We start from the raw sequence: 13,972 nt of genomic DNA, 5'->3' as shown, positions 1-13,972 counted from the left end.
ACCGGAATCGATCAAGGACGGTTTCAAACACGTCACGACAACGCAAAGTGAAATTATTTTTTTATTTACTTCTTAAATGCTCATTCGGATTGAAACCGTCAAACACAACGAATTATACCGAAAAATCTCGCGATCACCGCACGATACTTCTAATCTCACTGATAACGAACTTACTTTTGTCTCATTTATATGTAAGCAAATTGTTTTTTTTTTTATTTTGGGGGGAAACATCATTTTCTTTGTGTAAATGTTTTTTGGTATACAGGGTGAGTCATAAACATACAAAAGATTACAAATAATTGTATTTAAAAAATTTCACAATTTAAATTATGGGTTAATAAAAATCTTCCTCCGCAATTTTTCCACTTCCTTGTTGATTTTTAATTTGGTCTTGATTTGAGTACATATCGGCTACTTGTTGGGCGGATGTTGCGTCTTCAACTTGTTTATCATCTCTTATTCGTATAAATCGTGGGAAACGTAAAGAAATTCCCTTTTCTGGATCGATCTAATTTGATTAAAATTTATTATTATATACAATGAATTTCATTTAAGATGCAATATACAAAAATATATTTCTATAGAAACTTTGTCCCACATTAAATGCAACATGTCAATATAATTTGACATTACAGTAAAACCTCGATATTATGAATCAATATGTGGAAGGCAGTGTCCGTTATAGCTCAATAAAAATATACAACAATCTAGCGCTGAATAACAAATAAATTAGACTAACATTAGAAGTAACACTAGACCTAGAACTAGAAACATTCCGTTTAGCTGTGCGTCTCTTAATACGGCTAAACGAGTAACGGAAAGTTCGACACGCTGCATAGACAACAAAAAAGAATTAGAATCTTCAAAAAAGGGGACAGTACACTTCCGCAATCCATATCGGAGAAGAAATCCTTAGTTGAATCTTTAGGCATGATCGCTGCAACTAAAAAAGATACAGCTTCGGACGAAATATATAAAGTATGCAAATAAAGAAACGGAATAGTGATGCTATAAATAATGCTAACAACAAAAATAAAAAAATGTGGGAAGTAATCAACAAGGAAAGAATAAATAAAAGAAGAAAACCACAGGATGATGCAAGTCTACATGCTGCTGGGTTCAGGGAGTATTATGCAACCGAAATACAATCGTTACTTGCTGCCATCTATACAGCTTGACGAGTATATAAAAAAATGAACAAAAACAATATTATACTTCTTTGCACCGATTGATGATCAAGAGATATTAAGTGTTATCTCGAAGCTGAAACAGACAAACAGTGAGGACATATACGGATTGACTTCTCCTATTGTGAAAAAAGTTGCCAGCGAAATTGTTCCAGCACTAGCTATAATTTTTAATAAATGTGTTGAGGAAGGAACATTTCCTATTAAAGTGAAGGTTGTAAAAGTCACTCCTCTATTTAAAAAAGGGGATGATCACAAATCGAAAACTTCTTGAGGATTCTTGAGGAGCTTGTTAAGCGTCGCCTTGTTCACTACTTAAGTAAAAATAATATCTTGGTAGAAGATCAGTATGGTTATAGAGAGAGAATAAATAAACTGCCACCGCAATTATTAAAATCGTCAAAAATCTGTCCATGACAATCATGAGAAATCTAAAATAATTTGTTGTAATCTGAAGCATATACAAAAGAAAAATATTTCAAATAAAAGATTCTTTATTAATTGTGTCGCATTGTTTAGCGATATTTGCTCGTTTACATTATTTTTTGTTTCGTTGCTATGGCAACCAACATTGTTATTTTAAATGGGATGTTTTTTTTGCAGATTTTGATAGAGGGTAAATTCCTCTACGCGATGAATATATCAAATCATATGGTTGTATCGAGAAAGAATGCGTTCTCTGAAAATATTAAATCAGCAAATTACAATCAAACTAGGCGCCGAAATAACGCCGTTGACAGCTTTAAATGTCAAAAATTGACAGTTTAAACAAATATGGCGCAATTAAGCGAACGACAAAGTGAAGTTTGTACACTGTTCAATAATATTTACCCGTATACATAAATTACACAATCCACAATATCCAAAAGATTAAAAAAATTCTTTAACACCGGAAGTGTTAAAAACATTCCAAAAAGTGGACGGCCGAAGACAGCTATCAATGACGAAACTAGATTAAATGCGTGTCACCATACCCATTGAAACTGTCATTTTTATGACTTTTAAAGCTATCAACGGCGTTCTTTCGGCGCCTACTTTGATTGTAATTTGATGATTTAATATTTTTAGAAAACGCATTTTTTCTCGATTTTTTTCTTATACAACCATATGATTTGATATGTTCATCGCATAGAGGGATTTATCCTCTATCAAAGTATGTAAAAAAAATGCATCATATTTAAAATAACAATGTTGGTTGACATAGCAACGAAACAAAAAACCATACAAACAAGTAAATATCGCCAAAAAATGCACCACGATTAATAAAGTAACCTGTCTTTGAAACATTTTTCTTTAAAACCACAAATGGCGAAATTATTTGCTATATTCCAGACATTTGACACACCTGTATAATCTTATAAAATCATATCTTGCCAAGCGTGTTAGATGGAGTGGTGATTTCTCGAATGTGATGGAGTGTAAGTATGGTGTGGATGAAATGGGCACTGAGACTTTAGACTCAGCTTTTAATTGGTTACAGGCTAACAGATTGTTATTGAATAATGAAAAAACACAAGTTATGAACTTTTTCCACAAAGGAGATGAAAGCAACATTAAGTTACTAGGACTTTTGATTAATCCTGCATTACACTGGAGTGATATTATTCATATTGATGTTTTCTGCGGGCGCCTATTGAGTGCGGTTTACCTTGTGCAGAAACTGACTCTTTATGCCACGATGGAGGTTGCGAAAATGGCCTATTTTTCCTGCTTCCATGCTATGTCTTATTGCCGGGTCTGCAGTTGGTGCGAGGAGAGTGTTTGTGCTATAAAAATGATGTGTGATAACATAAAAAATCAAGACAGTTGTAAAGCATCTTTTGTTAAAGTTTCTTACCCAGCGTGCTTAAATTATGTACAGGTGTCCCGTTAAGGGTAGGTTTGGGAAAAAATCCTTATAAGCAAAGTGGGCAAGAGAAATAGCTGAAAACTATTTTGAAGTTCGTAATTCGACCGCTAGGGGGGCGTAACTGCCATAGAGAAATATAAAATTCTCGCTATCTCAGAAAGTTAGACGATGAACTATAACTTTGACAACATCATTTAGTAGTTTGGATAATACCGCATCGCTTTTGTTTTGCAATATTCCTCATATCTGTCATAATAAGGGAGAGGTAGGCCAATGCGTTTTCAAATGTTTACATTTTAATATCTCCTGCACCATTCAACCGATTTAAATATTTTTGGTCTTGTTTGAAAGACCATTTCATGCTCTTTTAAAAGATATTTTCAGCAAGACCGCTTGGTTTAAAACAAATAAGCTAGAGGGCGTTATCTGTAGCGGATACATATTTTTGTGATTTTTGAAGAAAAGTTAAATGAATTTACTTCACAGACCCTTAGTTACCTTAAAATTTGCTAAATTTTAGTGAAAACCGCATCTCGATATCGCCACCCGTTCTCGAATTATAGAAGAAAATGTTAAAAACTCGAAAATGTTCTAACCTAGAATTAGAATCATTCGGGTTTAGCCGTCTTGAGAAAAGTGTGGCTAAATCCGAATGTTTCTAGTTTTAGGTGTAGTGTCAGTTCTAGTGACAGTGGTAGATAGCGCTAGTTAGCATAAGATACCACTCTATTGCATATTTTTAGTTAAATGAATTTACTTCACAGACCCTTAGTTACCTTAAAATTTGCTAAATTTTAGTGAAAACCGCATCTCGATATCGCCACCCGTTCTCGAATTATAGAAGAAAATGTTAAAAACTCGAAAATGTTCTAACCTAGAATTAGAATCATTCGGGTTTAGCCGTCTTGAGAAAAGTGCGGCTAAATCCGAATGTTTCTAGTTTTAGGTGTAGTGTCAGTTCTAGTGACAGTGGTAGATAGCGCTAGTTAGCATAAGATACCACTCTATTGCATATTTTTATTGCACTAAAGCTAGAACACTAGAACCAGAAACATTAGAATGATTCGCGTTTAGCCGTCTTGAGAGACGTGCGGCTAAATCCGAATGTTTCTAGTTCTCGGTCTAGTGTTGGTTCTAGTTTTAATTGTTACTTAGCGTTAGATTGTCGTATATTTTTATTGAACGAAAAGTACGTCTCTTAAGACGGTCGAAAACTCAGCGTTGTTATAAGGACGTTACCTTTTTCCAAGCAAAACTTTTTCTTTGCAAAACTACCCAATACCTCTACTATTAAGCTATGTTGCATTTTATGTGGGACAGTGCAAGTGCATAGTAAAGGGTTTTCCAATAAGAGGTGTTATTTTGAATAGCCCGTTATTTCGGTAGATGTCACTTTTGAAGCTGTCATTTTTTGACATTTGACAAGTAGAAAGTACGCCATTAATAAAAATGGAACGATACACGCTTCAACAACGCATTGAAATTATTAAAATTCACTATAAAAATGGTGAAATTTTGGCAGAGACGGTTCGTAAAACTCGAACATTTTTGGGTCGTCGTGAAGCACCTTGTCGGACCGCAATACTGAAATTGGTGGAAAAATTCGAGCTGTTGGGACAAGTTAGTGATGTGAAGAATAAAACCCGTGCACGTAGCTCAAGAACAGCCGAGAATATTGCTGCTGTAGCCGAAAGTGTTGAAGAAAACCCAGGTTTGTCCATTCTTCGTCGTTCTTTGGAATTAGGCATTCCACAAACGTCATTACACCGTATTTTGCATAAAGATTTGCGTCTTAAGGCTTATAAACTTCAGTTAACACAAGAACTCAAGCCGTCCGATCATCAACAACGTCGTGTCTTTGCTGATTGGGTCGTTGAAATGCATGAAATGATCTGGAATTCCATCGAAAAATCATCTTGAGTGATGAGGCCCATTTCCACCTCGGTGGCTCCGTCAACAAGCAAAATTGTCGCATCTGGGGCTCGGAAAACCCAAGAGTTATTGTTGAAAAGCCTCTCTATCCTCAACGTGTGACTGTTTGGTGCGGTTTATGGCCCGGCGGAGTCATTGGACCTTACTTTTTCGAAAATGAGGCTGGAGCAACAGTTACGGTGAATGGATTGCGCTATCGAGAGATGATTAATGATTTTTTATGGCCGGAATTGGATAGTATTGATGTGGACAACGTTTACTTTCAACAAGACGGTGCTACGTGCCACACAAGCAACGAAACCATTGATCTTTTACGGGAAAAGTTTCCGGACCGTGTTATCTCTCGAAGAGGAGATCACAATTGGCCACCGAGATCTTGTGATTTAACACCTTACGACTTCTTCCTTTGGGGCCACGTGAAAGAGAAGGTGTACGCCAACAGCCCAGCGTCGATTCAAGACCTCAAAGATGGAATTCATGAGGCTATTGAGGACATAGGGCACCCACTTTGCAATTTGGTTATGGAAAATTTCATGGAAAGGATATTGTCCTGTAAGCGTGGTCGTGGTGGTCATTTGCCTAATGTTATTTTCCACTATTAACGGCATACCTTCTTCTTTATAATGAAATAAACATCCGACCATTTATACTAAAAAATGGCATTTTTCTTTGAATATCAAAATAACACCTCTTATTGGAAAACCTGTAGTTTCATAACTATGGTTATTGCATTCATATATTGCGAGATACATGCAATAGACAACCTAAGCCTTGACGTCACAGAGATGGGCGGGGCTTATACAGACTCCAAACATTTTCGTTGCTCACTGTGTTGCTAATCGTAGATCACCATATGCAATTTTTCAATTAGTGTTAAAATAAAATAAACTAAGTAACTTTTTAAATGACATTTCAAATAACATTTTTATGGCGGTTAGCAACGAAATTGTTTGGAGTCGGTATAAGCTCCGCCCATCTCTGCGACGTCAGACTTAGGCAATCAATTCCTAGTATAGTGGGAATAAATAAATAAATTAATTACAATTCCTAAGGCTGCTCTATGAACCGGTGAAAGTGATAAATCGGCACATTTAATTTCCCAAACTTGAACCGGTTCAAACCAATGATCAGGTAAGTGAGACTGATCATATCTATAATAAGATTTAGGTTGACTTGTAATGTTGTTTTTAAAAAACTCGGTGTGTTTTTGAAGATCTTCATCACTAAATCCAGTTCCAATCTATTTAAAAAAAATAAATTTAATTAATATTAATTAATCAAAAAAAAATTAAAAATTTACTTTACAAATACTTTGATATTCCTCATTATCTTGATCATAACAAGCCAAAAGGAATCCGCCGTAAGTCCCGGTACGTTTTCCTTTCCCTAAATAACCCCCAATAACAACAACATCCAAAGTATCACCAACCCCTTCTAAATAATCCTTTTTTAATTTCAACCAATTCCTCGATCTTTTCGCAATCTCATAAGTAGCCTCATCTTCGAGCGTTTTCACCATCAATCCCTCGCAATTCCCTTTAACGCTTTCATCCAAAAATTCTTCCACTTCCTCCATCGTTTTAGTATCGAGGGATGTCGCGAAATGCCATTGACCTTCGACTTCTTTAAAATGTTTTTTAAGTAATTCGCGTCGATGTTGAAACGGTTTTTTCACCAAAGGTTCGCCGTTAAAATACAACAAGTCGAACATAAAAACGCAAACTTGGACTTTTATTTCCGATTCGTTCGCGTCCTTTCGTTTGCGCGTGCTTAATATTTGAAAGGGTAAGATTTGTTTTTTCTCCGTGTCGTAAGCGACCGCCTCGCAATCTAAAATGCAAGATTCGACAAGTTCCGATTTGCAATTGGGTAATCTCGAGATGATATCGGGATATTTTGTGGTGTTGTTTTCTTGATTTCTACTGTAAATGTTTACAACGCCTTCTTCTGAGATGTGAATCTAAAAAAATAATAAAATAAATAAAGGGAATAAATTTTGTTTAAAAAAAATAAATAAACCTGGGCTCTTTCTCCATCGTATTTCCATTCACAAGTAAATTTAAATCCATCGAAACGTTGCAAAACTTCTTGTACTCCTTTAGTTGGGTGCGCTAGCATAGGTTTAAGGGGAATTCCTGGGGTTAATTTGCAATGTTCTGGAAGTTTTTTGATTCCTTCTTTTAATAAAACTGAAATTATCTTGTCGTAGTTTGGACATTCGCTGTTTTTGAGATAATAAATGTTATCAATTTGGATTATTAATGTTTAAATTAAAAAATCAATAAAATAAAATCTCTAGGAAACATAAATTTCTTTTTTTTTCAGATATAAATTAAATTAAAACAACCTCAAGTTGCGCAGGATCTTTGGCTTATTCAATTGTAACTCCAGCATAGTAGAGGACTTCTTTCTTTATGGTGTCGGGCTAATAGAGAGATCTTTAATAAGTCGATGCAGGAAATATACTGACTTCTCCAGTGTTAACTAGGCTCATTATTGAGGTAAGGAAGCATTACTAAATAGATTTTTTTCTTTTTTACTCATGGGACCTCTATGTTAATAGAATAAAAACAATTATATTAGACCAATAATCTCTATCCAAGGGAACAGGACGCTTTTTTGCATTCTAAGGAGGAAGAAAATGCAGAAAGAAATTGTCAGGATACTAGAAAATCTGCTAATGTCAGGTATTAGATAAGCGACATCTTTATGTCTCTCCATCAAAATCAAGGGCGCTCTCCGACTGAATTTATGCCTAAACAAGTGGAAACTAAATATCTAATAATGCTTAGTAAACGAATTTGGGGTTGTGTGAATCCAGCTCCATTCAGAGATAATTTCAATGAATTGGTGTTATGACTTTAACGTTGATTTTAGTTCATAGTCGTAGCTCCAAACTAGTGATGGAACAGATAGTGATTTTGCGAAAAGCCGGATACCGGATATTCGGCATCCCTTCGGCGGGATATCCGGCCATTATGGTTATAATATCTCAAAAACTAAAAGTTATTTTTCAAAACGGGTTGGTTCATTGGAAAGAGGACACTTTTATTAACACTTTGAGAAATTTTCATACTCATATTCCAAGAAATGGATTTTATACGAATTTTTAAAACTTAATCGACGAAAATTGTAAAATTCGAAAAAATTATCGATTATTTTAAAAATTTATTTCTCAAGAACTAAGAGTGATTTTTGAAAACGGCTTGTTGCAATAAAAAGAGGATACTTTAATTAATAATTGGTGATATTTCCACAGGGTTCCTTCAAGAAATTAATTTTATAGCGAATTTTGAATATTGTCGTTGAAAATTACAACATCGAAAATTTTATCAAAACTTCAAATATTGTTTTCTCAAAAACTAAAAGTTATTTTTCAAAACGTGTTGGTTCATTGGAAAGAGGACACTCTTATTAACACTTTGGAAAATTTTCATACTCATATTCCAAGAAATGGATTTTATACGCATTTTTAAAACATAATCGGCGAAAATTGTAAAATTCGAAAAAATTGTCGATCATTTCAAAAATTTATTTCTCAAGAACTAAAATTGATTTTTCAAAACGGCTTGTTGCATTAAAAAGAGGATACTTTAGTTAATAATTGGTGATATTTCCACAACGATCGTTCAAGAAATTAATTTTATAGCGAATTTTGAAAGTTATCGATGAAAATTGCAACATCGAAAATTTTATCAAAACTTCAAATTTTGTTTTCTCAAAAACTAAAAGTTATTTTTCAAAATGTGTTGGTTCATTGGAAAGAGGACACTCTTATTAACACTTTGGGAAATTTTCATACTCATATTCCAAGAAATGGGTTTTATACGAATTTTTAAAACTTAATCTAAATTGCAAAATTCGAAAAAATTGTCGATTATTTCAAAATTTTTTTTCTCAAACTAAAAGTGATCTTTCAAAACGGCTTTTTGTATTAAAAAGAAGATACTTTCATTAATAATCGAAAGTGATAACAGCGACAGTTCGGTTAGTAATAAATGTGATGAATTACAAGCGAAGAGAAGAAAACTACACGAAACTGCAACAAGAGATTTTATATATCGTATTGGGATTGTTACAATGAGGTTGCTAATGACAAACGTGATATAAATAAAGTTGTATTCAATGAAAAAAGTCCTATTGGGGTTGAACTTGATTATTATCTGCAGTGTCCAACACCTAAAAGAGATACTAATTCCTGTGAATGGCCAAAGCTGGATAGTTGCCGGATATCCGTTCCACCACTACTAAAAACCCTTATCCACAGGATTGGGATGATCAAAATAAAGCTATTGAAGAGAAAGGCATTATCAACCCGTATGTGAATCATCTTATATATGTAAAAACTCTAGAAGATATGATTTCACGGCTATATTTTGAAAATAGCGATTTAATTCACATTAAATGATAAGATAAGATATGATCTGCTCCTCATAGAAGAGTAAAGAATCCCGATTTAGCACAATGACACGCATAAGCAGTATCACACACTCAGTTTACATCAACATGTTCCTCAACTTCTATTTGTCACCTGCATATTCTACTTGCTGTCTGGATTTATGCCTGGACAAATGGAAATGCAATAAATACTGCTTTTGAACGAATTTAAGGTTGAGTGAATCCAGCTCTCTTCTGAGAGATAATCAGTATGCCCGAAAACGATTAAAAGAAGCAAATTTGGTTAGTTACGTAGGCTTTAGTTCAAGGTCGCAGCTAAAAACCCTTATCCAGAGGATTGGGATAAGGCGATTGGGCAGAAAGGCAATAAGATATGGTTTATCGACTGTACTTTGAGTATTGTGGGATTTAATTCAGATTAATAAGATAGGGTCTGTTCCTTACAGAGGAGCCAAGAATCTCGATTTAGCACAGTGACTGAGAGTGGCTGTATCAAACACTCACCCTACATGAGTGGGTTTCTTGACACCTCTTTGAGCTATAATAGAAGAGTTCATCACAAATTGGACTATTTTACACTCTCCATAGCTCAAGGAATTGTGGCATTGCAGTCTAATCATAATAATACTCTAAAATGTGATAATAAGAATATTTACAACAAATTAATGACTTGTTTTATAACAAATTTAACATATTGACCTATGTGTTTGATTCCGGAGAAATTATATTAAATATTATTAAGAAACCAACTGAAAAGAGCTGTACTACAAATTTTCACCATCAACGTAGCTTGACGAAATCATGGACAATATAACATTTAGAAAACCAGGTCTAAGTGATAAAATAGAGGCCCAAAGAATCAATCACATCTTATTGATGTTGAAGCTATAACAAATATAAAAAGTTGATGCATGGTGATTGGGAAGTTAACCTGAAAACATATTACTTTATTTAAGCGTTTCAATGCAGTTCTAAATTTAATTTCCAATATTTTTATAAGGTTCAGTAAAATTTTAATTGATGCAGGAAAAAAATTTTCTCTTTCAATTTTCTGTCATAGAAATGTCATTTTAGCATATTAAATATTGTATTGAACAATATTATTGAGCAAAAGTAACGTCCTGCAGTTTTCCTGGACAGGTGTTTGACAGAGTGTAACACTAGGGACTTGTGTACAGGTGGGACAAAAAGCTGCTCGAAACTACTATTAATTACTAACACTATATTTTTCTGAAAAAGTGTTTAGAGCGTCACAAGAAGGAGTCTTAGCCGATTTTGGCTGGAGGTTCACAAGGCAGTTTCTGAGGACCACGCCTTTATTTATTGTATACTGCAAATATTTCAATTTCAAAAGATGGTGTACTTGGAACTAAAAGCCTCAACTCAAATGAAAGCTTTAGAAAAACTTTAAGTAGCGATTAACAAATTTCATGAATACATTAAAAATTGGAAAATACTGCTTAACAGCTTGAAATGGGTTCACATCAATTTTGCAAACAGCAACTACACTCAGTCCTCAAGCAAAATCAACTAAATATCTCGGTCTCCACCTCAATGGGTGATTGAACTGGAAGCATGTTTGACAAAAAGCTTGGCAGATTAGATTCAAGACTAGACATGGTCGGTAGATACTCCCAACTTAATCTGCTATAAAAGAGATTTATGGTATGTAACTGTGGAGTTGTATCAAACCATAAAATAAGTTTATCATCTATCAAAGTCAAAACAAATTTCTTAGACTGATTAACTAGTCAAGAACTGCATGATAACCTCGCATCAAATTAATCTATGAAGTAATCCAAGATTTCGCAGCGAAGCATGAAATAAGACTGAACTCGCATGCCAAAGTTGAATTTCTATTCAACTCCTAAATAATACCCAGGAACACAGAAGATTGAAGAGAACTAAATCTCACAAACTTTTATAGTATCAAAACTAGACTTATTTTAATCTCTATCAGTCCTTTGGTGTATTAATGCGCTGGCTAGTATCAAGACATAGGCTAGATTAGTTTTCTCGGATATTTTGACGTTGCTCACAAGGAACGATAAAGGCTAAGAACCTCAACAGCACTTTGCAAAGATGTAAAAAGAGAAACAAAAGTTACGAACACACTTAAAAGCACGTAGAATTGAAGAAGCACCGAATGTATTGCCAGCATCATGCGTTGTTTTATGGCGGACTTGGTAGCAGAAATTGTGAAGGCGTTGGAAATAACAAAGAGGAAGAATAGGAAGAATGGGAGGTTCATGACTGGTTTTGCAGGTAGAAAATTGATAGTATCGCAAAAAATTTAAAAAACATTAGGAGAGATGATTATGGATTAATGTGAGGAAGATGAAGGGTGTTTAAGAGAGATTATGAAAAATTTTCAAGAACGCTAGGAGTCCGTTTAAGCAAATAGGGGCTTTGTGGGCAGGGGTAGTTTGAATCTGTATATCAATCTATACCTTAAGAAAGGAAAAAAAAGGTGTTTGCAAAGAAATTATATATTATATAAGATTCAGGACTAGAGACATATGGTTGATTGGAACTGGATGTGTAAAAGAATTGGGGTCTACTTGCTGAAAGACTACTGGCTCTAAATAATTAGATTTGTGATCATGAAAACGATAAAAACCTCTCTAACATTTCTATGTTAGGTTTAGAATAAACATGGTAAGAGAATGAGGTTATCTAGGTTATGAAGCATTATACAGCTAAAAGGACATTATGATTTCGCCACTTTTTCCCCACACCATTTAAGTGTACCTTATTGTACCATATCTTTCAAGAGATGTTATTTAATTGAATACACCACAATAATTAAATTCTATTTACCAATAAGTTGTTTTCAATATTAGAGCTAATTCGTCATAAACCTCCTTAAAACTTTCCGCTGATTTTCCTATTGATGCGTTTATTATTTCTGGTGGATAATCTTGATTCGGTGGGGTCGTAGCGCAAGCTAAAGCAATTGCTTGTAACACCGATTGTTCTGCTAATCCAATCCTTAATTTCCCAGCTAAAGATCTAATTAAAAATCGCGCCTCTGAATTTTTACAGGCAACAAACATCGTTTGGATTTTTTCAACTTTTTTCGCCTGACTCTAAAAAAACATTTATAAGTAAAAACTAAATAATAATCAAAAAAAACTAACAGCATGTCCAGTCATTTTAGCAATTTCTTTCAATTTCTCAAAAACACCCCTCACAGTTAAAGGAGCGGGTTTAAAAATCATTCTTTGATTATTACGAGATTGCTCAGCAACCAAACCTAAATCGCCAGTGTTTTGTGCATCTGTTTTTATTTGAGCCATACTTCGCCCTGTTGATTGCGCAATAGCTTTCATAAGGCTAGTTTCGGCGACGCCCAATTCAAGGCCTTCATAAGCTGGGCCTAGTTTATTTAAACATAAATAAACGCTGGGTAAAAAATCGTCTGGTGTTAAAATAATCACCGAACGAAAATAATTCGAAAGGATTTCAATCATTTTTAAACGAGCTGAAACGTTTTCAATTTCTTCAAAAGTTCTTGCCAACGCCATATATGGAACTCTAAAATTAAAATGTATAAAAATATTTATCTTTACAATTTTATTTGTTTACTTCTCATTTTGTTTCCAAATCGCATTATCTATTGGATGATATTTCCTCATCATTGGATTATAAATGTTTGAATCATCTTGTTTAGATTCATTTTTATTTTGAGCTACAAATAATAATTCATTATTTTAATTTGATTTAAATGTATTAAAATTCACCAAAAAAAGGATGAACTTTTTTTTCTGTCTTCTCTTCAACATTTATTACTTCTAATTCTTCCCCTTTTATTTCCTCAGTTTTTAATTCAATGCTATCTTCTTTATCAATAACTTCCTTTTTAACCAAAATTTCATCCTCACTCGATTCAGAATCAATTATCCTATTAACTTTATTTCTTTTAGTTTCTTTTTGTAGCAAACTTTTCTTTGGGGAATCATCATTTGAAGCTGATTTATTTAATAATTTTGTAACTAATGATTCACCTCTAGGTGATTTTTCTTGTTTAATACTTGAAACTTCTTTCTTTTTCTTCCTAATAAATAAAAAATACATCAAAACCTTTTTATAAATTAATAAATTCTTACTTTCTTCCACTGTCATCGCTGTTGGGGGATTCTTTTTTTCGTTTATTCGTGGGGGTCCCAATACCGTTCTTTCTAACACCAGCGAAAGAATTAACAAGAATTAAAGAGATACGTTTATCAAAATTAAACGTTTCCTTTGCAAAGGAAACTGTTTTCCTACTAAAAAAACTTTTTAAAAACATTCTTAAGCTACATACCCGGTTGGCGAATCATCCGTTTTTGGAGCCTTTGCAAAGAAAGATCTGGAAAGAAAAGATTAATCCTTTTTGGTTTTTTTTTTAAAAGGTAAATACGCACGTGATGCTTTTCTGCATTTTCTTAAGTAGTAACGCTTAGAAAGCGGGAAAATACGCTTTGAATCTCATTTTGACATTTAGGTTAATTTAGGTTATTTGTACCCAAATTTTAATATATTTTTAATTTATGATTTATTTAATATAATTAATAGGTAAAACTTTAATTTTTTTTATTTTAATTAAGATTAATTAATTAATATT

General features: G+C 33.7%; 1 protein-coding gene and 1 long non-coding RNA gene across 2 annotated transcripts; one reads left to right on the top strand and one right to left on the bottom strand.

The window, feature by feature from the left end:
- The first annotated feature begins 101 nt into the window (after window positions 1-101).
- Window positions 102-12,193, top strand: LOC139432636 (uncharacterized). The gene is made up of 3 exons (XR_011642378.1): window positions 102-191; window positions 7,294-7,469; window positions 7,532-12,193. It is a non-coding gene; the product is annotated as an uncharacterized lncRNA (long non-coding RNA).
- Window positions 285-13,878, bottom strand: LOC111428399 (DNA ligase 1). Its single transcript, XM_023063905.2, has 11 exons — window positions 13,773-13,878; window positions 13,673-13,717; window positions 13,476-13,547; window positions 13,110-13,423; window positions 12,955-13,057; window positions 12,507-12,903; window positions 12,187-12,455; window positions 6,988-7,189; window positions 6,269-6,928; window positions 6,011-6,208; window positions 285-508 (listed from the first exon to the last, which is right to left on the bottom strand). The coding sequence occupies exons 1-11, from the start codon at window positions 13,787-13,789 to the stop codon at window positions 335-337; spliced, it is 2,451 nt and encodes an 816-aa protein (XP_022919673.2). The 5' UTR covers window positions 13,790-13,878; the 3' UTR covers window positions 285-334.
- Between the last annotated feature and the right edge of the window lie 94 nt (window positions 13,879-13,972).

This window comes from Onthophagus taurus, chromosome 1, assembly GCF_036711975.1.
Source record: "Onthophagus taurus isolate NC chromosome 1, IU_Otau_3.0, whole genome shotgun sequence".
Lineage (NCBI taxonomy): Eukaryota > Metazoa > Arthropoda > Insecta > Coleoptera > Scarabaeidae > Onthophagus > Onthophagus taurus.
This window is presented reverse-complemented; position numbering and strand designations above follow the sequence as displayed.